This window comes from Alligator mississippiensis, chromosome 1 (genome assembly GCF_030867095.1).
Source record: "Alligator mississippiensis isolate rAllMis1 chromosome 1, rAllMis1, whole genome shotgun sequence".
NCBI lineage: Eukaryota > Metazoa > Chordata > Crocodylia > Alligatoridae > Alligator > Alligator mississippiensis.
The window spans coordinates 353578058-353605610 of NC_081824.1; the positions used below are offsets into that span (position 1 = coordinate 353578058).

Sequence of the window (27553 nt, forward strand, 5' to 3'; positions counted from 1 at the left end):
CATTACAGCCTTGCACTTTACAGGACTTGGTGTTATGTATAAAAACATCCTTGATGTGATATTTTAGTCTGGGACTAAGAAAAAAAACTACAAATCACAAAACAAAAATGCCTTGAACTTTAAAGAGAGAGGTATACATAAGAGGTACAGTACAAAAAAGGGGGAGAGGGAGTTAGGGGGAAGCACATGAATAGTACATTACAAAGGGCATGCTTTTATAAAGAAAACACAAAAACAAAGACTTTGAAGCAATTAAAAACCATGTTTTTAAAAGTGGGAAGGAGTAAACTAAAATGGATGTCAGAGAGAAGTAACAATGGTGCATCTTCCTGGGCCCAACTCCAGCTGCAACACACATGGGGGGGCGGGTGCACGCACACGCACGCATGCACGCACGCAGCTGGGGATGAGATGGGAACATTCCTAAAACAAAAGTAATTTCAGAGATACACACACAAGTAAATGCTTAACAAGACCTTCAACATTGTCAGTTTGAGCGTTAAGCAACAAAAAGCTGTAGTTTAAATTAAAAACTGAAGCCAACTTTTATTAGGCAGCCATTAAGCAATAAAGTATGCAGGGCACATATAATTTAAATCATGGATGCTTAAAAAAACAAAACAACCCCCCCCCATGGGCAAATGGATTATCACATTTGGAACAAGCTGCAGATGGTGAAACCATCCCATCCTGTCAAAGGAGTTACAATTAATCTCCGTCAAAGTATGGCAGGTGTTGCTATTGAGATGTTTGTCACAAAGTAAGAACAAAACCAGTATAAAACTGTACAAATGAAAAAACCAAAGAAAACGAGGAACTGAAAGTTCTCCCAAGATCTGTAACAACTGCCCACTTCAACAAAATCCTATCAATAAGCAGACACAAACTTGTAACCAACTGCAAAGACATTTGCTTTCCCAGAAACAAGCTAAGGTAAGGTGGCTTTTATGCTTCTCACTGGCAATATCCTCTAAGGCAGAAGCGGAATTTGTAAACATCCACTGGGTAAGTGAAGTACAGCAGAGTAATATCAGCACATTTATTGTACTGTACCCAGAACTAGCACATCATGCAACAACATGGGAAACAATATAAGAGACACATACCAAATCCCTCAGTGACAAACCAGTGCTTTTATTCACCAGTGACAGATACCTTCTAGGTACGTATTATCCATACTGAAGGGCACGTTCAGATATACCTGGAACATTCATAAAGCAAATACCCATAACATGAGATGCTAACCAGCTTACATGACAAGAAAGTGGTCAGTTGACCTCAGTCTAAAGCGAGCAGAACAGCACTTACGACTGTGAGCAAAATCAGTTCCTAAGAAAAAGGCAGAATGCAGACTGGAATCCATCAAGGTCTCCACTAGTACTCAATGGCAGCTATAACTGCACCTTCTCATTTGCCTTTCAGAAAGGGAGCAGAGTGCTCTTTTACAAGTCATACATGCATGATCTCTCAGATCCATGATGCAGCTCTACTGCCTTAGAAGTTGCATCACGGTACACTCTGACCCTGGGGTTTCACAGATTGTTAGGGGCTGGAAGGGATCTTGAAGATCATCGGGTCCAGCCCCCCTGGTCTAGGCAGGAAGACAACTGGGGTTAGGTGACCCCAGCGAAATCAATCTCACATGAGTTCATACAGTTGAAGGGGAAGAGGTTTGTAGGGAAGACTAATTCATTTCACGCTTACCGGATTACACTAAAACAGAGGGAAAGAACAGCTGAGCACAGTGTTAACCTAGGCCTAGTCTAGGTCTAAACAGAGCAAATTAAAAATACCACAGCTAACAGATACAGACACTGTGCAGTTTAGAAATGGTGAATTTCAAGTACCAAATTTGGGGAATAATTTGGGGCTAATAGTGATGACTGGATTATACAGATCTCACCATTCTCTTCATCTTTTTATACGTGCAATTGCAGAACTTTTGCACTGATCCATAACTATATGGTCTTCACATTACCTTCATGCAGTCTTGTTTCTACCATTATTTTTACAAGAAAACTATTTTAATAGGATCCTTTTACAGGCTTAGAAATTCTTTTAATACAACTGCTAAGAGCCCTCTAGGGCTTGAGTTTAAAAGAAGGTCACAAAGATCCAGTTGCAGTTCAGATACCACAAGCATATGCATAAATCAGGTAAGTATGCACACTAACAGATAGTCAAGATATGCAATGGGCCACCTTAACAAGAGGTCTGGCATTTTCATGTGCAAGTCAGGTATGTCTGTGCAGTAGCAAGAAAAGCTGCACTTCAATATTCAACTTTGTACTGCATCAGTCAATTTAACGTATTAACATGGATGAACACTATGGGCAAATCAGTATGCTCACTGATGAAAATTCAGTGAAATTCTATTTGAAGAGGGACACTAGAAATGGCATCTCTATTCCCTTTCCCTGTGTGCATTGAGTAACTAGTTACTCTTTTTAATTCTGGTAGCACTGTGGATGTGACAGGGGTAAGAGAGCAAGGCCAGTTCTGTTCTTTCTTGTGCATCAGCCCAGTTGTTAAAGAGGTTCCAAATGCAAAATCAAAAAAGTTCAGCCTACACCTTCTCTATAAAACACCACAGAAAGCCAGGAGGCTGCACTGGTGTGCTTGAGCACAAAGGGGTCTGTAATGCATTGCTAGAGAGAGTGTGAAAAATGTTAGTGCGGGCAGTGATATGCAAGCACAAAAGAATGCAGTGGGGCTTTCAGATTCCTGATGCTGTAAACAGGGAAAACAACAAAACAAAAAGTTCACTTATAAAATGGTGCAATTCGGAATGGAATGAAATAAACATGAAGCCCCAGCTGTTAATATTACCACCAAATGGTCAGACTAGACACAATCTTGAAGATTCAGAGACAGAGGTAAATCTTCTGTAGAAAAGCACAGCTGTTATTGCTATGATGTAATATCTAATAAGGGGCTTCCTACTTTGGGAAATAAACCATATGAAAACCTCTAAGACAAAAAATGAAGAATACACAAAACATACTTACTTTAGATTGAGAACTGCAAATATTTCCCTAATTGATATAAAAGCTCATTAGAAAAGATAATAGAAGAGAGCTGTTACATTAATAGTAAACTTTAGCACCTTAGTGTTTCTACTAGAATGGATTATTTATTATCTTGGTCCTGACATATGCATTCAGTCTTTTTAAGGTCACTCAAAAATGTGAATGACTTATATAGTAATACTGCATAAGTACTGAATATTCACTGTTTTCAAGGAAAAAAGTTGCAACAAAAATTGCAGATGATTATACAAATGTAGCATTTAGGATGTTAGAACTATACTCACTTACTCTTTCTTGGTATCTGATAACCAGTCCCATGAATATGTTTTCAATCCAAGTTGTTTTTACTAGGTCTTAAAATTGCTACACACTTCTCAGTTACTACCTAGACTGTTCTGTTAGTAAAAATAAATTGCCAAAAGACACTGATTACATTTGCCATCTGAAGAAGAAATACTACTGTTTCCATAAACGAAAAGGGGAAACACATACTATAGATGACAATACCTTTGCAAAGTGAACGTTGAAAAATAGAGCGAGAGAGTGAGCGTAAGAGCTAGTGCACCCCACTCTCCATCCCAAAAAACAGCAGGAAGTGGAACAATTTAGACTTGGGTCATCCGTCACAGTACATCTCAGTTACTACATACAAATGATAAATTATTACCTTCAGTATCAGAGGTTTTCCTTATTTTAGTATTTGGCTTTCATTTTTATACTATTTTACACTATTTTCAGGAAAAAGCCAAATAAATGTGAAATGTTAAGTTACATTGTCCTTTCTCCTGCATAATAATTAGTCACAGGCTAGCAAATGCAAAATTTATTTCAACTGTACATAACAGATGTCCTTTTTATATAAAACAAAACACTCAATCAGTATATGCAACCACAAACAATATGCATACTGTACAATACAATGCAACATTCAGCTATACATCCATTTTGAATTTTCAAAAGGCAGTCACCTACCAAAGATGGCTTCTCCCATTCACAAATTAAATGCACAATATATAGATTTTTAATGTTTTACGTCACTATGTACACATTACTGTGTTTTGGCAAAATTATGCAAAACACACAATCAGTATAGCTTGGTGTCAATTTATGGGTAAACACTAATTTAATGGAAACACCATTTAAGCCATATGGAAAGGGGCTGACAATGGCTTAAACCTACTTTCTAATTTAGGTTTTCCATCCTTTTAGTATAATACTAACTGTACACTTTTTTTTTTTTTTTTTTTTTTTTTTAAACAGAATTGCATAAACATAAGGTACTAATATTACCATGACTAAAGTTCCACAAAAATAGAAACACTGAACCTTTGGACTGAATACCACCATTTTCACACTGGCATTTTTTAAGCTTGTTGTATTAATACTTTTGATCAATTCACAACAGTTAGTGGCCTGTAACATTGAAAACACTGAATGATTTTTAATTCTGTAGTGATGTTAGCATTCAAAAACATCATGACATATAATCAGAATGATGTTATGATTTACCTGCTACAAGAATTAATGGTGGTAAACTGTCAAAGCTTTGGTGCATAGAAAGTCAATAAAATCTTCAGACCTGGGTAACAAAAACATTCTGTGTGATAAAGGAAAGTTCAAGTGCAGCAACTGTTTTTCAAACTCATAGTTACAGTACATAATATATGTAACAGCTGTATTATGTAAGTGAATAGGCATTTAACCAATGCAAAAAACAGTAGTTAACTGGAACACTACTGCTTTAAAAACAACAGGAAAAATGATCCACACTTTCTGTGTAAGTAGAAAGTGAATACTTTGTGTTTTTAAAGTAAAAATGAAAGCTAAGTGGGCTTTACAGATGCTCAGCTGTCTGACAGCATAGAGTACATACGCCACATACTAGATACCTCTCAGCAATTTTCTTTGAGATAAAATTAAGTGCAACACATACATATACCTGGACACCAGGAGGGTCAATCTAAGACTTGTATGATAGTGCATTTAAAAATCATCCTGACAGGCATTTTAACTTTCATTAGCTAGTTTTCCAATCCATCAATAGTGACAGAATACAAGTAGATTAGCAAACACTTTAGAACAGGAAGTGAAGTTACCAACGTGAAGAACTAATACAATTTCTCCACTCTGACATCCTTCTGGGCTTGTTCATGTTTAAACCATTAAATATTCAAGTTTACTTTTCTGCTTAAGCCACCTGCAAAATTGTCTTATTGCCTCAGGATTTGCAATCAATTCAATCGTATTCCCAGACAGCAACAACTGTACCACACTTATCTTAATTGTTCATGCAGTGACACTGAGCACTTATGATTTGAAGGAAAAAAAAAACACAGCACCCTGGAGTCCTAAGGAAAGCAAGTAAAATTACTGACCTTTTTTAGGGAAATGTTTTTTCCCCCCCTAATGCTAATGTTAGGAAGAATTTAGAAAACAAATATTTCAATTCCAGTTCTGTTAACTTCCATACAGAACACACACATTCCCCCAGTGATGGCATAGGTGCAGATTCAAAACCTTCAACTTCATACAATGCATCACATCCAGTTTTCTGCAAAGCTAATATTACTCTGAATGAAGAGCTGGCTGCTGAAAATAAATGTGCTTATAAGAGAAATTACAAAATACCATAAAATGTCACAGACATCCAAACTGTGAAAACCAAAAGCCAAGTATTCTATTTTTAAGGCCTTCCAACAAGCCAATTTAACTGCAATTATACCTACAATTCCAGATGCTGAACACTCAAGATTTTTTAATAGGAACCTTTACAAATGGTTTGATTTTAGCTGGAATTTTGTTGGTTTGAAAAAAGAATGATGAATGATTTGCTAACAACTGTGTGCATTTTAACAGCCAAATCAGCATCTAAAACCTGGTGTTTTCCACACTATTGCATACAGGAAAGTGACAGCATAACTGCTGATAAAGTGAAACTACCCGAACATGTCACATTTAACGGGCATACACTTCCAGGTCTTCAAGACACAACTGCTTAACTTGTGAAAATGTGCGATTTTTTTCCATAAAATGTCTAAACAATGAAAACAAAAAAAAGACAGAAATACAAAAACAAATTTCATGGATTAGCAAATGCTCTTCCAGATTGCCCAGATATTCATATATCCAAATGATTTGTATAGTTCTTATACTGCATATTTTAAATATTTTTCCTCTTGCTTTATGCCTGGTGTTAATAATACGTAGAAAATTAGACCACTATAAGTCTAAAGTATTTCCATATTGCTGGCACTTAGCTCACAAACCAGTATGGTTTCAGTACAAAATACAAAAACGCGCTGTTTCCAAAAAGAAAAAGAAATAAACTTGTTGCTACACTGACCAAGTCAAAAAACAGACCATTCAGAGCTACAGATCAACAGCTGTCACTTAAAAAACCCTAAAGAAATAATATCCTTAATAGGATATACACTTTGTCTGTAGAATGACTATTTGTATGTGTATTAAATTGGCAATAAAACCTCCCATCAGGTACAATTGAAATATCAGAAACCCCCTCAAAAGTTGTTAAAATATCACATTAAGAGACAAGGAACAGCAAGAAAACATCTAAGAAAAGCAGGCTGTGATACAACAAGCATTTGTTAAGAAAAGCTCAGAAGTGCATTAGTTCTGGTGAGAGATATATGAGCAACAGCTCTTACGAGATGTAGACCCCATTCTGTAACTATGGGCTGTCCATATACTGTCATAGTCAGAGTCTTCTGAGAGGTCTGAAGGCTCCAAACGAGAAAGACTACTGCGACGACCCAAGGAGTCTAGACTTGATTGGTCATCATCAGCCAAGACGTGATTATGCATCAGGTCAGTGCCTTGCCATGCTAAGGATGTATGGGTGAAATGAAATGGTAGATGTGGATAGGCAGAGGTGGGATGAGGAGAACGTAAGGAATAGCCACAACCAAACACATGAAACAAAAGCAAAAGGTGATGGGAAGAGAAGGAAAAGAGAAAATATTGTTAAAAAGGCACCAAAGCTTTATTATTTTGGTTGGGTTTTATGTAAAAGGTACACTTGGCACGTAATAACTTTTGAATGTTTTTCTTTTTAAACTTTTGAGCAGACTGAATTAGGAAGTGTATCATAATTTGAGTACCCTGCTATTTTTTGTTTAATGAATGGGATAGTCAATGCTGCTTAACAGAAAACTGAATGGGGAGAACAAAAACTGATTGGGGGCCCACAGCCATACTTCAGGCATAAGAATAGAAAGGGAAATCTTTTTATCAAATGAGAATTTTATGGGACTAACCAAAAAGTTGCAAACCAGATGAGCTACCTTAGAATAACTCCAAAACACTTGCACATATTGTAGAGACTTACTTTAACTAGCTCCCTGCCAGGGCCCTGCCAATTGTCATTTTAATGGTTGTATCTAAGTTAATTTCCCAGCAAGTCCTGAGGAACGTTTGGTGTGGACAACACTATTCAAAAATACTTCTCCCACCTGACACTTCTATCTGGAAAAGTATTTATTTATTAATTTAAGTTCCTGGAAACACTTGAAAACTGAAAAGGTACAGGTGAGCCATATATGCTGAGTTATTACTGATGTTAACCCTTCTCTAGGGGTCTCATACTTCTAAGAGCAAGAAGTGACAGATCAGGTTTGTAAGAGAGGCCCACCCTTTGCTGTCTCTTTTTCATTCCTTTTCCCAACAGTACCTCCAAATGGCTTGTTCCTCCCAAGGAGGGCAACATTTGTTCATACAACTTCTCTCCAGTCCACCAGTACCCTTACAGGGCTGAATTTGGACTTGCAAAAGCAGCACAATGTAGGACCGAAGACAGTGCTACTAAGAGAACTGTCAACTCAACGTTGGGATGGAGAGGCAGCTTGTGACCACAGAGGTGAGGAAGGGGTACAGAAAGACAGTGACAATTTAAAAAAAATGCCTGGCTTTTTTTTTTTTTTTTTTATAATTACATAAACTGAAAATTAAAGAGTTCCTTCTTTCCCTTCTGATTTTAAACTATAAGTGTCTTGACAGAAAAAAAAATCTACAATTTTTTATGCGAATGGGCAACCTTTACAAGAAAAGCAGATGTGCATCTAAATTGGTATTTTTATTGTTTCTTACTGAAGCTAAATGCAAATAAAAGCTGTTGACTTTTGATGTATGCAATGATTTCTACTGCACTATGTATATTTCTTAAATATACATAGAAAGGGGAAATAGGCAAAAAAGCAAAAAATATGCTTCACATCCATTGTGTGCCTACATACACACAACTGCATTATATCAAATGTTCCCAAACTATTTCTTGTCACATTATCTTTGAAGAATTATCAACACCAACTAAACACACAGCCATGACATTTAAAATAGCAATGATCTAGTTTAAAATGCAGAACATGAGAATTTTCAAACTTTAAAATGGACTTTGTTCATTTTTACCAGGTAAACCACAACAAAAACAGAATGATCATATGACTAAAATCATATTAGTGATCTAACAAAGGAATGAGTCAAGCACTAAAATTGACAAGTGTGTCACCTTGAAGGCCTACAACTTGTCAAAACGCAAGAGAGACTGGAATAAAGGTGTCATTTCTCAAACATTTAGGTAATAACAATCTAAATGTAAAGGGGGGGGGGGAAGAGACAGAGACAGACTTGCAATAAACCCCTAGACACAAAGGCCCAAATTCCTATTTTAATTTTAAACACTGAAAAATCAGCTACTTTGCAATTTATACCAAAGCAACTGCACATCTGTCAAGGAACTTCCCAATGCCAGTCTGGAGTAGAAATAAAAAATGCAAAAAAAGCTGCTTTGGTAAGAACACTGACAAACACTTATGAGTTCAACAGCATTAATGGACAGTGAATAAATTACAATGTCCAAACTCGTAACTGTTGACAACAAAGATCACTATGTGTCTCATGATCATTTCATAGTATACCACAAAGAAATTAAGTTTACTGGCTAAACTGTGCAAATTCAAAGTGAACATTTTTCTTCTTCCTTATACAAGTTAAATGCATGCTGATAGATCCCCCTGCTTTGTAGTATTTTATTTACAATACAGAGAATGGCTACAACTGCAACCTTGATTTAGATAAAAAAATTTCCAGTACATCTTGGGCACATTATAAAAGATACCAATAAATGAATACGTATCTGAGAAAACTAGAAGTGGCAACCTTACCCAACACATACAGATTAAAGAAAATGAACAGTTGCTCTATGAAAAAAAATATTATAAGGGATTAAAATTTGTAATGATTTGTAATAATTATTAAACAGCTAGTGGCAATGTTATTCTTCTGCAATGGGAGACAAGGTTTCTCTCAACCCCTAAAGTAAAGAGCATAGTTCATTAAACAGAATCAACCAAAGGTATAAAAGCAGATGTAGCCCAAAAATACTAAAATCTATTACTCCATTTACCTGTTAATTTATCAACTTCTCTCTCAATTATATTTTTAGCAATCCAAACAGCCATTCCTTTTTGCCTTTCATACCATGGCAAATAAAATACTCTGGATTGCTATAAAATCCATAAGATCCAATTGCTATAAAATACTATGGATTCTACAAAGAGCTTCAGGACTTTTGATTCTCTCCTTCAGGTACCCAAGCATTCAACAATAAGGAAGTATCCAAAGACCAATTATCTTAGTCCACACATGCCATTATGTAAAAACAGTCCCAGTCCTTTGTAACTGGCAAAATAGCTAACCAGCATTCTGTTCAATCATTTCAGTATTTTCTAACTTACTTGAATTTAATGTTTGCCGTGTTTTGGCACTTGTGCAGTAAGCTTCAATGACCTTTAGAATTTGAGCATCTTCTTCTAGTGCAGCTGTACCTACAGTCAACAGAAAACAAACACACAAACAAACAAAAATCAAAAAAAAAATCAAAGCTTTACAATGACTGGAGCTATTAAGCAAGTTCTATTTGTAATGTGATTCTAGTTCTAAAGGCAAATATCAATATTGAAGTTCCAATTCAACTAAGGTTTAAAGTTTACTGATTCTACAGAACACCACTCTTGAATACCTCCATAAATTGTAGATAATACCAAATCTAGATGACAGTATTTTATTCATGATTTTCATTCTGCCATGAGTTTCAATACGCAAAAAAGAAAATGGAGTTTCAGCAGACAGATACACACATGTATTCTATATCTAAGTACAGATATATCTAGATAGAGATAAAGGGCTTAGTCTGTTTGTCTGTAATGCTCTTGTGGGGCATGGCTCCAGCCAATACTTTGTCAAAAACGTGTGTCAAGAATGATAGCCGGATGCGAAGTGGCAGCAGCACGGGTTGGGGGGTGGCAACTGCCATGTGCAAGCTTCCCCACCTCCCTCCTGGGAGGTGGCAGCAGCATGGGGTGGGTGGCAGTGCTCCATCTCTGCCCCTCCCTCCCATCCCCACAATGTTCTTGATGGGCAATTTGCTACTACTATTATAAAATCTACTGGAAAACATTTTAAATCTGATCACTGACTCCCAATTTCAAGAAGCCTTCTGAAAATTTTAAGCTTCATAGAATACCTAGAGTAGAAAGAATTCTCTCTGTGGTATTCTGAAATAGCAAAAATCAGACAGAAAAATACACAATCCATTATTATTTGAAGATGAAGCCATATCAATGTTTAAAATTGGAGAAACCAGAGAATAGGACATTTATTTCAAGGAACTAAAATTAGAGCATCATGGAGCATAAAAGTAAAGACTTTATCAAGGTTCACAAGTGAAACCAGTTTTTCAAAAGCTATACTATGAGGAAGTTCAGAAGTCTGAAAATTAACCTCAGGCATAATACTACTCTCATATAGAGCCATATACAAGATTGAAAATGTACATTCTCACCATCATCCTCACTAGGTGACTCAACAAGATATATTTTTGCGCTGACTTCAGGGGAGACAGGATTTCACTCAGTTGCTTGATTTGTTTCTAAACAACACACACCTATATATATGCTATTGGCTATGGAGTTTGTTATGGAGGGCTTGTAAAGGTTTTTCAAGTCAGCAAAAAGCACAACCTTGTTCCAGCAGACAAGATATTCAGATTTTTACTACAGTATTATTTTCCAATGATCTATGATTTATAATCAGAACAAAAGGAAAACCTCACTGAAGTTGAGAACTGTGTCTAGCTGCAAACAGTACACAAGAGCTTACATCAACCTGAAGGTTTCACAGTCATGCTCAAGGAATCCAAATACATCCACCCTTTTCCTGACTACAGAAATACTTTTCTTAACCAGTGCTGAAATGTGTCAACCAAACAATTCTTTCAGGCAGAATGTAACATCATACTTAACTAGTGAAGAGAAAAATACTGCTTTTTATAGGTATTCTCCTTTCTTACCTTAAATCTAGGTTCATGAAGGCATTTGATTGGTATTATCAAATTACTCAATCAAGCAGCAATTGACACAAAAGAACAAACACTAGCTAAAAATGAATGACAACATGGTGAAGTCTCAATTTAGTCAATTACTAAATAAAGGTTGTCAGGCTTTCCTTTTAGCTGAGAAATGAAACTTAAAAAAAATAAAAGTATCCTCTCATTAAACAAGTAAGAATTATTTAATTTCCCTCTTAAGCTACACAAAAGTTGTTTTTAGCATTTGCATTTCAATCATTTCTAAGACCACAAGTGTTTGTCTGGTATCTTAGAGAAGTGCAACAAAGCTGCAACTGCATACTGGCAACGACTGAACCTCCATACAAATATCTGACTTGATGTGTTGTACTGGACATTCATTAAGAAGCAATGAAGCTACTGCAATGCATCTGCATTGGTTGTAATGCAAGAAAAATTCAAGAATGTTTCTCTGCCATTACTACACTTCTATGCCTAATTATAGCAGCTGGGAAAGATTAAAAATGTAAAGAAAATAAAAGGCCAATTAACACTTACTTGGCTTTTAGCTCCATCTTTTCTTGCATATGTTGATTACTTGTATGAGGAATAAGTGATCAAGTTTGTGACATAACTACTTTTAAATTGCACAACTGCAATTCTAAACCATTTAAAATTACAGATCCATTTTTCCTTAAATCTATCTGTAATCATTATACCTCATACTTAGACACAGTAATGAAAAGATGCTTTAATTTTTAGAATTCTAATTGTTATGTGCTGATCAGACCTATAACTGGATTATAAATCAGTCAAAATTTAATATTTTGTTTATTTTATACTTAGAAACCATTTTAAATCCTGTAATCCTTAGAATAAGTATTTCAAATACATACTCTGTAAACAAAGTACAGACCATTTTTCTTGTTATCTAATTTTATACAAGTTATTTTAAACTGTTTCAAAATAAAAATAAAAAAAAACAGTAAAAAGATAACTCACCTAGAGAAGCATGTTGTTTATTAATAACAGAATAAAACATTAAATTAGTAGTGTTCATCCTTTTTGCCCCATGGGCTGGATGGCAGGCCAGCAGACCCAATTTGGTCGTGCAGAAAGGGGTGGGAGGCAGCCTGGGTGAGGGGGCATGATCTAAATGGCTGCATTGTTCTAAGAACTACAGAGATCTCCAATTCCTTATATTATTTTATAAATCTTGTTTATGGAGTAAGGGTAATATTACCTCACAAAACAAAGTAAAGGCATTTTCTGGATAGCAACTACTGACATTCACCCTTTCTCTTATCCCTCTTCCCTGCCCCCCACTTCTGTTATCCTTCTAAATCTCCCTTTAGCATAGTCTAACATACAGATTTTTTAACTTTATGGTATTTCTTCTTCTATAGATCTACCTTGTTCTTTGGAAACCTCTGTCAATTAATTTTATACCTTAAGAAGAGGAACAGTTCAGAATTGCATGTTGCTTTGCTTCAGATGTCATAAAACATCCTTATGCCAAAGGAAATATTGGTAAGATTGACAAATATAAAAAAAAAGTGACCTACCTTGAAAGATACACATCTTAGTACCAGTACTTATAAGCATCTGCCTTCCAATCCACAGCTTTCAATAAAAGCTTCTAAAATAATTGATTCAGTAGCATACCTATTTAATTATTCCTTATAAAAATCAGGATAACCATTTTTAAACTCCAAATTGCTGTTCACAGGCCTGAAGTTACTACACACAAAATTACTGATTTCTTTCCTGAAAATAGTTATGTGGTAAAAATTTAACTAGGGAGCTTAGGAATTATTTTCTAGTATACCAAGATGATCTATGGGGTAAGTCATTCCTGCTACTGTTGCTGTCAGTTACTAAAAACAGGAAACTGGAGAAGTTGTTATGCAGGGCAAGTTAAGTACAAATTTCTGATTAGAAGAAAAACTGAAATACTATCCATGCCTCTGCAACTCTCTCTCCACACACAGACACCAGGGGACTACATCTATTCAAGCTTGCTTACTTTTTCTCAGTGCAAACTCTTCATCTGATGGCTTACGTTCAGGCTTGCGCTTGGGAAGCAGTTTTTTCATGGTTTTAGGACTTTTACTGAGATCCTGCAGGAAAAGAAAAGAATAAAAGTTTTTTTATTGGTTTATTATTCCCTTCTCTCAAAAGACATGTTTTTGTTTGTTTACTGGCACCTGTTAACTGTACAAAAAAGAATCTTATAAACTACCGCAGAACAGAGCTAACCTACACTGCTTTTATCAGGTCAGGTTTGCTTGAACGGGCTGGTTATTTCTCCCAAACTATTATGTCCACAACTGGTTGTACATAATTATTCTGATCTTATTGACAGAATTACACAACAAAAGCTGTTGCAAGAGAGTGGAGGCTGTTTTGGCACTAAAACCAAGGAAACAGTGACAAGTGACCCAGAGAGTGCCTATACACGTGCAGCAAGGCTGCTCCAACATGCTGTAATTACAGTATGTTGGAGCAGACTCAATTAACTGAGTCAGTTGAAGCACGATAATTATCACGCTCCAGCAGATTCCAGCATCACAGGTATTGGCATCCCCGTGCTGAAAAACGGCTTGAATAAGCTTTAGTTAAAAGCTCCCCCACCATCATTTTTCAGTGCGGGGACGCTGATACACGTGACACTCTGAGTACTTTAATTAGAGTCGCTCTAGGAGCCACTTTAATTAAAGCCCTTCCTCGCCCCGACCCCTGGAACATGTATAAAGACACATACAGCTTTTCCCTTTCGTGAAATAAACTAATCTGATTTGCCTGATAAGCAAGTTTAAAAAGAAAAACAAAAAGACCCTAACAAGCATGGGTGACTGGTGCCTCCCAAATATGCGGGGGCGGCACCAGATCGCTGACCGGGGGGAGGGGGGGGGGGGGAGGGGGGTGTCGTCCAGCAGCCAATCACCAAGCCAGCAGCAAAACTGGAAGTACACTTCCACCGGCACTTCCAGGGGGTTCACATGGTAACCAATGGCACCAATGGTAACAAGACAGGCTAGTGAATTATGTACATCCGTTTCCTTATGCCATTTTAGTTTGGTAAAGAGGAACTTAAAGCAAAATAAATACAGCAACAAAGATGCTCTGCTCTATATGGTAGTCATGCTAATTTACAGGAATATTAAAAACATACTGGTCTATCTGTTACCTTCAGAATATAAGTTATTATAAATATGTAGAACAAGAAAATGAAAAGGTGAATGACAAAGACTAATGAAGATAGGTTTAAAAAATTCAGTTATGTACAAAACACTGTAAAAGGTGAGCAAAATTTTCACGTTTAGAGACTGTATGTATCGAAGTAGGAAAGAAGTTAACATACTATATTTTTCATATCCAAACACACCGCTGAATATAATGTGTGCCTTGTATTTGAAAGGCGGAATGAAAAAAAAGGTTTTGCTAGACCTATGGCTGCATCAAGCAGGAACAGGGCCTAAACTTCAAACTCACTCTTCCTCTCTAGAACTCTAGCTGCTGCTGAAGGCTGGTCTCCAAGGGCAAATCTATAATTCTGAAAAGAACTGAAGTGTCTCCAAGGCTGTTGCATAGGAGGAGATAAGACCAGCAACTGCTACCAGACAGCAAAACTGCTGTAAGAAAGGTCAGACTGATTAGCAGAACCTCAAAACAATTAAAAAGGAAAGATAATCATTAACACTCCCCCTTGGAGTGAAGAACACTAAGCCATTAAGTCTATTAACTCCCTCAGCTGCCTGAACACTAACACAACAGCTGCTGCATCATAGAGCAGGAATCAAAGCAGGGTCCCTCTAACCCACACAGAAAATCAGCTTCCCAGTGTAATACACATACTCTCTCTTTTTTTTTTTTTTTGGGGGGGGGGAAGGGGGGGAAGTATACGATGTATGCGAGAAATTATATGGTATTTCACTGAGGAGATGAAAGTGAACTGCTATTGAATAAACTGAACTAAGCCAGCAACTAAAACCAAGATGTTTAACTTTCAACTAAGTTATTATCATTCTATACATCTTTTTTCTTTTCTTCCCCTAGGGAACTTCTTTGGTCTCAACTGTAGGGCAAAAGACTCACCCTAAACACTTCACATCTAAATTACAAAAAGAAAAAACCAAACAAACCAAAAATAAAAGACTGTAATATGCATGTCTGCAAAAATACATTCTTACCCATAGCTCAAACATGCATGTTCAACACATTTGGACGTATATATGTTTCCTTCCTGTAGGGACTTAGTCCTTAACATGAAAATCTAAATCACAATACAATATACGAGACAAGCTTTTGAGCAAAAGTTTAATATTGTGTCTAAATATAACATTACACTACTCTACCATTACTCTTCAAAGTATTAGACTTCTCTGCATTCATACAATCCATGCCCTATCCTCTGCCTGATTTCTCTACCATATATCTAATACTATTCTTTTTATAGTATATTTCAGCAGAGGATCCCAACATGCTGAGGAAATCACTCACTCTGCTTCTTTAGTAATATGATCATGATTGACCAATGATACTTTGGTTATAAATGGTATCTTTCCTTTATCCTATTTGATTCAAGATGTGAAAAAGCAGCATTTGCCTATTTAATAATTGAGGAATGGAGAGAAAGCAACTGTCATTTTCCTGCAGTTTCACAGTTAGTCAGTAACAGAATCTGTTTCTAATTAGTAGACACCGCCCGCTTCCTTTGGTGTATTCAGGTATTAAAATACATGCACAATAAATTCAACAAACAAAATATTAGACATTTTACTTGGTTACTGAGTAGCTGAATGTATCAACAAGAACAACCAAACTACAATTGTTATCCTTTTGTAGATAAATGAGAAATACAAAACTATTTATTTCAGAAAATGGACAATAACCTGTCACATTAAAGGGTGTGAGGCAATGGTGTTGGAGACAAGAATTGCTACATTTTCCTATAAAATTCATGATAATCAAAAATGACATTTACATTTCAAATAAACTCTCTCTCTCTCTCAAGGTGGTGATATCAAACATCAGTCTCATTTGAGCATGAAGACTCCCAGATCAAAAAAATTCTAGGATGAAATTTCAAGTGTTAATTTGTACATATGTAAACAATAGCTTACTACTGAAAAGCAATCTGGTCATATCATCCATTGCAAATGTTCAACATTATATAGAGATGCAGTATATCTCTACACTGCATAGTGTTTTTCCCCTATCCTATTTGACACAAACCGTGCTTAGAGTAGAATAAATGCTGGAAGGAAATCCCCAAAACTCAGGATTAAAATGCATGAATGGAGAGGATTTCCAATGAAAAAAAAAAACTCTTGGCTTAAATAATAATATTAATAGAGTAAAAGCACTAAGCTATTTCCACATTTCAGTGTTTACCAAAATGATTCATGCCCTCCCTCCCCTCAGCACTATTCAAGATTGCCATAGGGAAAAGAACGGTTACATCTTTCATTGTACTTCTGCATTTCTAGGCTCTAGCACCTCACCTCTTTATAACAGAGAGCTGCTGACGGCCGTAATGGAGGTGCGGGTCGTAAACAGCTCAAGCTCCAAGGTTTGGGAGTTTTAGGAGGCTCCAGGGGTCCCCAGTTTATAGTTGTATGTGGAGTCCCATGATGCGAAAGATGTGGAAGCGTGTGATAGGCAGGGGTCAGCGGTATCGGTTTGCTGTCTGTGTGTTTGCTGGATGGTGTTACTGGATGGGAGGGAAGCTGCCAAATGTACAGAGGTTCAAGGCAGGGAGGAAAAAGAGAAACATGATTTCATATTAAAGAAAAAAAATCAAAACTGGAAAAAGGTCAGTTTAATCAGGTACCTAACATTTCTATTATTTACATAACAGAAAATAAATTTATTTCAATAAGCTCTTACTGATTAGCACTGAACAAGCACATAGGAATCATAGAAAAGTGGGGCTCGAAGGGGCCTCAAGGTCATCTAGCCCAGCCCCCTCCCAAAGCAAGACAATCCCTGAATAAACCATCCAGTCAAGTGTTCATCTAACCTGCTCTTGGACCAAAACAACTAGAATCTCCCTAAGGCCATCACTGATATACTTAAATTTTAAAAAGCAAATCCAAAAGAACCATTCAGTTTGGGTAATTTACTTAGCATCCTGAGGATGACTATTCTAAATTAATTTGTGAAGACTTGACTGTGGGCACATCTACATGTGCAATTAATACACCTGAATATTCACCGTAGAAAAATTAGGATCATTAAAGCACTCCTGGGTGCACATCTACATGTGCACCCATGCTGGGAGCAAACTGTGCCCAACAGGAGCAGCTCCTGCCTTGCTCTGTCCACTAGCAGCAGCCAGGGGGAGCTACAGGCTCTCCTGGGTGCCAAACCCTAGCTATCCCACCTCTGGTGGCAACCTGGAGCTATGTGGGATGGGAGGGAAGCTGTCCCAGCTTGACAGGTAACTCCCTGCCTGGCACAGGGGAAAAAAAAAAAAAAATAAATAATCGGGGTGGGCTCCAAGCCTCAGAGGGCAGGGGGAGTTGTCCCATATTGGCAGGCAGCCTCCTGCCAGCCCAGTGCAGATTAGGACCCATCCCAGTCTCCACAGGGCAGGGAGAACTGTTCTGGCCGCTGGGCAGCTGACTCCCGGCCACGTGGAGATCACGTCATGTCCCAATCTCCCTGTGGCTGGGAGGCAATGTTCTGCCAACCCGGGACAGCTCTCCCTTCCCCATTGCCCTCCACCACCTAGGCTGACTGGCAATTTGCTCCCAGTCAGCATCTATACACGCGCTTGGGTGTATTAATGCATCTACAGGTGCTAGAAAATGGCACATTAGACTCATGTACTGCGCAGTAATTTCACAGACATTAGGGCTGGAAGGGACCTCGGAAAATCATCGAGTCCAGCCCCCTGCCCAAAGGGCAGGAAGTCAGCTGGGGTCATAGGATCCCAGCAAGATAAGCATCCAGTTTGCTCTTGAAGGTGTTCAATGTAGGCGCTTGAACCACCTCCGGTGGCAGGCTGTCCAGACCTTGGGGGCTCGGACAGTAAAGAAATTCTTCCTTATGTCCAGCCTGAAACAGTCTTGCAGTAGTTTATGACCATTCAACCTAGTCGTCATCCCTTGGGGCGCTCTGGTGAACAAACGTTCCCCCAGATACTGGTGGTCACCCCTGATAAACTTGTAGGTGGCCATCAGATCACCCCTGAGCCTGCGCTTTTCCAGGCTAAGGATTCCCAGGGCTCTCAGCCTGTTATCGTAGGGTCTGCTTCCCTGACCTCTGATCATGCGCGTGGTTCTTCTCTGGACTCTCTCAAGCTTCTCCACATCCTTTTTGAATTGTGGAGCCCAAAACTGGATGCAGTACTCCAGCTGCAGCCTCACTAAGGCCGAGTACAAGGGGAGAACGATCTCCCGGGATCTGCTTGAGAAGCATCTATGGATGCAAGCCAGTGTTTTGGTCGCTTTACTAGCTGCAGCATCGCACTGCAGGCTCATGTTCATCTTGTGGTCAATGATGACCCCCAAGTCTCTTTCTTCCATAGTGCTAGCCAACATAGCAGTGCCCAGCCTATAAGGATGCTGCAGGTTTTTCTTCCCAAGGTGGAGAACCTTGCATTTATCGGCGTTGAACACCATCAGATTCTCGTCCGCCCACTTGCTGAGCCTGTCCAGGTCAGCCTGGATCACCCGCCTGTCTTCTGGTGCGGATGCTTTGCCCCAAAGTTTGGTGTCATCGGCAAACTTGGCCAGTCCGCTGCATACATGTAGACAGTGATGCTTTACTGCATATTAAATTAGTCTGATGCACAGTAAAGCATCTCATGTAGACATACCCTGTTAAACTTACTCTTCCAATCAAGTCAGTAAGAGAACCTATCGTTCTCAGGGTACTTAAAAGACACAATCAGGCATAGAACAAGAAAAAGAAAGACAAAATCCAAGACAATCTGCAACTTCCTGTTATTAATGGCAAAAATGGAATAATTTTATAATCTTGAAATACACTTCCTTAAAAATCTCAAAAGAAATGCATTATACTGATTGTTTATTCTATATTAATAATATATTTCTTACTGTGTGAGATGGCACAGAATGAGGTTTAATAGTGGGATTCACAACAGTTGTAACTTTGGTTTGCTTTTGCAGATGATCCACCCATTCATGCAAATCTTGTTGGTTGTTACATGATACTAATATCCGTTCAATCATATTTCCTAGATGAAAGAAAGCACAAGCTTGAAAAAACACAGTTATCTACCAACACAAAATTAATAAGGAACATGAGACTGACAGGAACCTCCTAGGTTATCAAACCCAGTCTCCAGCTATTGTGAACACTATATCAGATCAAGCCTTTGATTAACTGATCAAGATCCTCTGAACTTACCTATTTATAACATGCCCAATTCAGCAAAGCAATAATGTTTCATTCTTTCTTTACTGTGATGAGAGATTTGGTTTAGCCATCTGTCATGACAAATACAGGCCAGTCTGCAATCTTTCTTAAACAAAATTCATAAAACAGTGGGTCTAGCATTAGAAGGAAAAAGACCGACAAGTCTTGTCCAAGGCCCGGGGGGGGGGGGGAAGGAACATGATACTGCACATACACACACACAGCAGCTAGGCTCTTTAACTTAGAAGTTTCAAAGATTTATAAAATCCCTTCTACCAAACATTCAATAAAGTAAAGAACATTACAATTAGCCAGGAGACATGGCTTTCAGCATCCAGAAGACACAACTTGCTCTATTTCAACTGACCCAGTCAGGACAAAGACATTAGTCAAGTATTTAATGGAGATAAGCTCAGAAGGGGTCTGGCTGCTTTATGACCCAGTAATAAAACTGAAGTGAAAGATATTCAGATATTCAGTTGGGAGAAAATATAAAAGGATATGGAGGCAATATCAGCCCCTCCAATTGCAGAAACTGAGTGTGGGGGAAGATTATTCTGATTTTCAGTCTGCTTGGAGCTACATCTTTAACCTGTCCAGAAACCAAAGCAAAGGCAGAATTCAGAGGACTAGTTCAAAAGCTATACATTATTGGATCCTACTGGTTTTCCAGAGTAATTTAAGATGTTATATTGATCTATAAAACAGTAACGTCCAGGAAAACTACCTAATAAATCCTCTTTTCTCCTTACATATCACTACACTTGTGGCTAGCAGACATAGCTAAGCAGAAGCTCCCTTGATAAAGAAAATGCTCTTGGCTGAGAGCTCTCTATTAGAGCCCCAGTAGAGACTTTAAATTTACTTTCTTTCTTGGCCCAAAGGAGCCTCTAAGGCAAGGACAGATATCCCAAACGCCAATTTCAAATGTCTTTGGAGCATTTCAAAGGGCAAACCATGATCAAAGTTTGCATCTCCTGCTGGAGACTAGAAGACACCTGAATTTGCTGCACTTCCCTGACTACATGGAGGTTGTAAAGGTGGAACATCTAGGGTTGAGTTGAGCTTTCATTTGTGTAACATAGAACAAGCAGAAGTGAGTATACACACAGAGATGCTTATGGAAATTACCTGATATTTCAAATGCATTTTTGTGATTTTCACTGTCTTCTAACTTTGTGATGGTCATTCCGGTCATTGGCAGCTTTCCCTAGAAAAAAAAGTCATAATACATGCTTCCCCTTTTACTTATTTAAATAGGCATGCAACAAAGCTGCTTAAAAATAAAATATACACATTTAAAATGTGCAGAGATGGTAACCCAACAATTTGAACTACATATTTGAATCTGGAATAATATTTGCAAAAATTCACGCAAACCTGATAACCAAATTACAGAGCTTTGTGTGTTCAGTGATCTCTATTAACAGAGAATAATTTATGTTCTAAATGAGCTTGAAATCTGAACAGACTTCAAGTATCACCCAGAAATATCAAAACTCCAGAATAGGGTCTTCTCACTCCTTGAAAGCTTCCAAAGATGCCCCCATTCTACCTGTGTTCCACAGTGAATGCTGGTGCTGATTATTTGATTTCAGAAGGAATCAAGTAATTTAGCATGAACTATTTGACCTTTTTTCTGCTTGCAAGTGATCTACAATACAAAGGAAACCACTTTGTTTATTTACTTGAATTATCATCAAAGAATCTGCAAATAATTCTTAATTGGTAGCACAGATATCCAATATATGCTTGGTGTCTGAGTGACTATTTAGGTAGCCAGTTTATGTAAAAAAAATTCTATAAAATGATGTGTCATGATTATTTAATAACTACTGCTCCTTGAGTCTTCAATTATATGGCCACACACTATTTTTAAACACAGGACCCTTACCTCAGTCACTGTAGGGGGCAGCTCAAACTCAGGGAATAAACCAGTATTGTATAGTCAAAGCTGTTTTGTGGGTTGGATGGTGTAGTGAATGAGGTAAAGGAAGGGGGGGAAAAAAAAGATAGTCCCTTTGTCAAGGTAAGTGCAACTGGATTCTACTCCTGTGTCTGTCACAGAATGTGTATGAGATACAAATTTTCACCACAGCTGTAATTAAAAATCAGTACTGCCAAATATGCTTAAGCTAAGGTCCTTGGTATATCAAACTGAGAACCCAAATAAGTAGACCATTTTTCTCCCTTAGTCCAACTGGAAAATGAAGTAAAATAATACTAACTCACTGGAATGTAAAAATGGTTCATTTATATTTGAAGCACTCATATACTATGTTGACAGCATCAGAGAGATATTAAGAAATTAATCCTTCTGTAGTCAATGCAGGGATTGGGCAGCATGCATTAAAATGAGGCCTAGGAGAACCCATTAAATGTGGAAGATAAAAACTATTGAATTCACTACTGAGGTAAGGCAGCTGTGGGGGAAAAAAAAAAAAAATCAGGATGTGTTCACGTAATTAAAGACTGAATCGTGAAACTGAAGGGGGCAAATTAAGATTGATACGGAGTGCGCACGTGAGAGCGCAAGCTTGGAGAGGCACAATCCAGTTTGTGGATGACTTCTGCAATTTTCTGTTCAAACTGGTTTTTCAAATTTTGCTGCCTGAGAACAGCAATCCTAAGGTCAGTAATGAATTATCCAAGCAGGTTAAAGTGTTGTGCCACAGGCCGCTGTGTCTTTCTGCAGCTGATCTCAGATCAGTGTTCATCCATTCTTACACAGAGATGATTAATTACCTCCAACCTCTCCTGGAAAAGGATGACTGTAAAGATAGAAGCAAACCTGTCCGGGCTGACAGACAGTCCCCAACCTCAAACCATGTCTCTTAAGCAACAGACTGACTCCCATCCTCACTAAGGAAACAGGCCTTGCAATGGACCCCAGTGTTGGCTGTGTCCCCACATCAATACAGGCCATGTCATCAAACCCCATAACAAGGAGCACATCTGAGGCTGATTCACCTGCAACTCTACACCATCAACTGCTCACAATGCCCATCTGCTGTCCACATCAGACACACAGAGTAATCTTCACCACGTAAGAATAAGTAAACAGTGATCCGACACCAACTTCAGAAAAACATGAACACCTGTGTCAGAACAATTTAACCTCCTTGGACACTCCATTGCTTACCTCAGGATGGTTGTTCTCAGGCAGAAAAATTTGAAAAAAAGTAAAAAAGAGCCTGAATGGGAAATTGCAGGGGACACTGTCCCTATCCCCCTCCCCTCCCCTCTTGTCCTAAATTTTTGTATTCAAATCTCACACTCCACTTTATACACTGCTCTTTGCTGTCCTTTCATAGCATCCAATGAAGTCTAGCTGAATTCACAAAAGCTTGTGCTCGATATATATCTTAGTCAGTGTAATGGTGCATATCTACCCTGCATTCTGCTTGACTAAAGATTAACACAGCTAACTGCTTCTACCTGGTGAAGCCAATCAGGGACTAAAAAACTTAGAGGGACTGACAGACACTGAAAGCCCAGGCAGTGAAAAGGAGGCAAAGGGACATACTCTTGCACCAAATGAATAAATTCCTGACTAGTAAGGAAACTGACTGCTCAAAAGCGGCAGACTCACTCCATGATTTAGAAGAGAAGCCACAACGCAGTAGGAAGATTTTAATCTAAACCCAAAGAATGTTTAAAAATAAGGAAACTGAGGCAGGAAAACATATTGATATAGATACATTAATTGAATAAGGGCTGGAAGGGACCTTGTAGATCATCAGGTCCAGTCCCCCTGCACTAGGCAGGAAAAGACAACTGGGGTCAGCAAGGTGACTGCCCAGTCTCCTTTTGAAGATTTCCAGGGTAGGTGACTGCGCCACCACTGGAGGGAGCTTATTCCACAGTCTGGACACCCTGACTGTGAAGGAGTTTTTCCTGGAATTGAGCCTGACGCAGCCTTCCAGCAGTTTGTATCCATTGCTCTTGGTCTTCCCCAGGGGTACCCTGGTGAACAACTATTCACCGAATTCTTGACGTACTGCCCTGATGTAGCAGTAAGCCACTACCAAGTCCCCTCTCAGCCTTCTCTTCTGTAGGCTGAAGAGGCCCAAGTCCCTCAGCCTCTCTTCATATGGCTTGTCTTGTAAGTCCCTAATTATATGGGTGGCTCTTCTCTGGACCCTCTCAAGTTTTTCCATGTCCTTGTTGAAGTGCGGCACCCAGAACTGGATGCAGTACTCCAGCTGTGGTCTCACCAGCATGGAGTACAGTGGGAGTATCACTTCCTTAGTTCCTGTACTAGTTAAAGAGTGATTGGTTTTTATCATTCTTATGAAGTCTGTATGCAAGATTACTTCGACTATCATATTTATCTGGGTTTGCCTTTCACCTCTTCACAGTCCTCACAAGGTTGGAGCTCTGGGAAAGGGTGTGCTTATGCCACTGAAGAGTCCACAGAATCAGCACTAGTCCTGAGACAGATTGGGTGGTTAGGTCATGATACCCTATTTCTACAAAGATGAAACAGTCAGAGTCTGTACCAAGGAACTGTGAATGCTGGAGCCTACTCAGATTGCTGGAGCTTTAAGAGTACCCAGACCAAAAGTGGATGGGACCCAAACAGCACCCTGGTGAGCAGTCAGCTGTACCAGGTCTGTGTGATGTCAGCATTTTCCTTCACAGATCTAAAAGCAGCTTACAAAGAACGTATCAGTAGCCCATAAAAGGAAACTGAAGCATAGAGACGAACAGTACCCTACAACCATATAGTAGATCAGCAGCGTAAACAAACTCAGGTCTCAACTTACAATCCAGCATGCTATTACCTGAACAATTGTGACTCCCCATAGATATACTACTGTGGCATAAAACTGACTATGTTGTTACACCTCTGATATTCAGTGTACATGCACAGTAAACGAATACAAGTTTTAAAAGGGTCTTTTAAGTTGGCTGTGAATTATGTTAAAAACAAATGCTTTACCTGATAGATAAATCCACTCATCCTTGGGCTGGCAGATAACATGAGCAAAATATTAGGGAATAGAAGAAGATATCTTTCATTCTTCTCCTTATTAAAAAGAAAGAAAGAAAAAAATAATTAACTCACTAAATACAAGGCTGTAGACCCATTCAGTATTTTTATTTAGGACATTCACCAATGTGGTGTGTCCACAATTTTTTTTGCCTACCAGTTGATACACACTTAGCAAAATTAACTTTAGAAAAATAAATCTGACCTTAAGAATAAGAAGAGTCAAACAGCATTTGAAAGTCTATTTAAAAATGGCTAGTGACAAGCTCCTGTATTCTTCCATGAGGATTATATCCTAACTTTTTAATATCCTGGATGAAATTAATGGCAACTTTTCTGCGACTTGAGAGAGGAGTATTTTACATGCTACATATATTTAATTATCCAATTTGACTTAAGCCAATACACTGAATGTCCACATATTTCTATTCCAACTCATTTTTAACATTATGAAGATTGTATTTTTGCTTTAGGAGCAACTGGAGGAGGAATAAATTGAAACAAATGAGCCCACAAGTATAAGTAAAACAAGAACCTGTCATTCAAAAAAATGTCACCCATCAGTCACATACTTCAACATTAAAGGCTATGCATAGTAAAACAAGGAAGAACACTGTGGAGCCCTCCAAAAAATCACTACAGAACTTTTTCAATCTATTTTAGGGTTTTGTACTGTTGCCCATCACTGGAAAAGCTGAGCACTTTTCACAAAATTAATAGCAAGGACCCTAGCCGGCTCCATGGAGTTACTGGTACTTCCCTTTTTTCAGGTTCTTTAGTCTACAGGGGAAGATGTGGCTTTTTATTTTGTTTGTGCTTTATTCTATAATCTATCATGAAAGAGGTCTCTTAAAATTCATAAAGTCCTTAACAGACAATATTTTATTTATAGCGGTTTCAACAACTGACTTCAAAACAAGAAGTGTTGATGGTTTCAAATACTAGTATCTGATATATTTTTTGGCTACCAAGTGAGGCTCATTTTAAGATTACAATTTCCTAATGAATCTATTTTTCTAACTGGTGTTTCCTGACTCTTCCTTTCATAAAAGGATTCATAACATGATCAAGTTTTTCTTGTCACAACCCAAGGGTGTGATTTTTGTTTTGTGTGCTTCGGCACTGCTAAATTGTTCCCGCCAAATTGCAGCTTCTTTGCACAGTGGAGTTTTCCACTGCAGAGGAGAACTCCAGGTGCAAAAGAATTCCCGCCGCTAGTAGCTTTCTTTGCAGGGTGCATTTCTTCTTTGCAGCACAGAAATGCACGTTGCAAGGAGTTCCCGCCATTCGTATTCAAATTTGTGCCCCACCATTGGCTAGTTCTAAATTATTCACACGTGGCGGCTAGTGATTGGCTTGCTAGCCGTATAAAAAGCTTGAGTGGTTTCCGCCCAAGTTGGAGGACTCCACGAACACCAGGAGAAGGAGACTTCACGCTGTGTGAAGATCTCTAAGTGCTGCGGAGCCTATCAGACCCAGCGCATTTCAAGCAGACAACAGAGGTCTGATCAGCCTCTAGCCTCTCCCCGTCGCCGAGCGCAATCCTCGACGTATCCCTCTCCCTGCGTGCAAACAAGGATCCACGGAGCCTAGCAAACTTCGTGTGAGTGAACTGTGAGTGAATCCAGAGCTCTTGTTTTTTTCGAGTACTTTCTTCGGTTGGTGCGACGGGCTCGCGGTTTAGAGCCTCCAACCGGATGGGCTAGAAGAGTGTTCACGGGAAGGAACTCTAGTCCGCCTCTTTTCTTTTCTATCTGTAACCGCAACTCAAGCAAGTTTTCCTGCCTGCACCGCGACCATCTTCGGTGTAAGTAAAATAATCTTAAATCAACCATTAAGCGTCCGTGACTAATTCTAGCGCGTCACCTGTTTTCTCCGATCCAGTGTGCCCGGGCTGCTGGCCACAACCCGCGCGGTTCGAAAAATGGCCCAGATCGCCCCCGGCCTGCACATTTCTATTGAAATAAACTGTTCTGTATATGGTCAAAAAGTGATGAGGCTTCCACGAAGCTAAATCCCACTAAATGGTATCTTCAGTTCATGATTTTTTTAAGCCAAAGGGAAAAACAAAACACCACACATGCAAACAAAAGAGATGAACTTTTTAAAAATTCTATTTAATGAGAGAGTGTCATTTTTTAAAATGTCTAATTTAAAGAAAGTTTCTGATGGCAACAGATATTAATTTCTGACAGTTTTAAGGAATTAATTTAAACATCTGTCAAAGGATTTTTGTTTCTCTGTTCACAGAAATTTTTACACCAGTGTAGAAACGGGATAAATTAGAAGAGAAATAATGCAATTTATAAACACTTGGTATGTTTTCATAGTGAAAAGCTGCAGAAATAAAACTTCTATAGTAGAAATTTGCCTTCATCCAGCATGTTCCAATGGAGTTTTGCCATTTTTGTATACTATTACTATCCTATACTTTGCTTAGCCATTAAACAAATCTACACCAGCTCAGGATCAACCCTAATATCTCCAATAAGCATTTGTTTCCCAACATACACATTTCACCTCCCACATGGGAGACCTTGTTGTTCAGCTAGGAAAGATGCACATTTACTGGGGTTCTAAAAGGATTTAATTTACCATGTTAGCACGTTCCTTTAGCAGAAGTCTGAATACATACCACAGGGCTATTTACATTTTTTTTTTTTTAAGTTTTATTTGAAATGACTTTAAAAATATAAAATAATGATTCATCCAGTATTTCAAATTAGTTTAGGGTGATCTTTGTAGTATTACAGTAACTATAAATCACTTTGATTGCTT

The 27553-nt window shown here is 38.4% G+C and overlaps 1 protein-coding gene across 7 annotated transcripts in view; it reads right to left on the reverse strand.

Annotated features, from left to right (window-relative positions):
• The window catches only part of ARHGEF7 (Rho guanine nucleotide exchange factor 7), a 184083-nt gene that overhangs the window by 14604 nt on the left and 141926 nt on the right, over positions 1–27553 (reverse strand). For 4 of the 7 annotated variants that reach the window (XR_009459199.1, XM_059721069.1, XM_059721071.1 and 1 more), the window contains 6 exons: positions 24725–24811; positions 20911–20989; positions 19458–19597; positions 16896–17120; positions 13415–13508; positions 9779–9868 (listed from right to left, as the gene is read on the reverse strand). Coding sequence is in view for 6 of the 7 variants with exons in the window: in XM_059721069.1 (XP_059577052.1) it covers positions 9779–9868; positions 13415–13508; positions 16896–17120; positions 19458–19597; positions 20911–20989; positions 24725–24811 (715 nt within the window). In the remaining variant the exon portion in view is untranslated. Of the gene's footprint in view, positions 1–3837; positions 6872–9778; positions 9869–13414; positions 13509–16895; positions 17121–19457; positions 19598–20910; positions 20990–24724; positions 24812–27553 lie in introns of those variants that run through there. The other 3 variants (XM_059721072.1, XM_059721074.1, XM_059721073.1) reach the window with 2 other exon arrangements.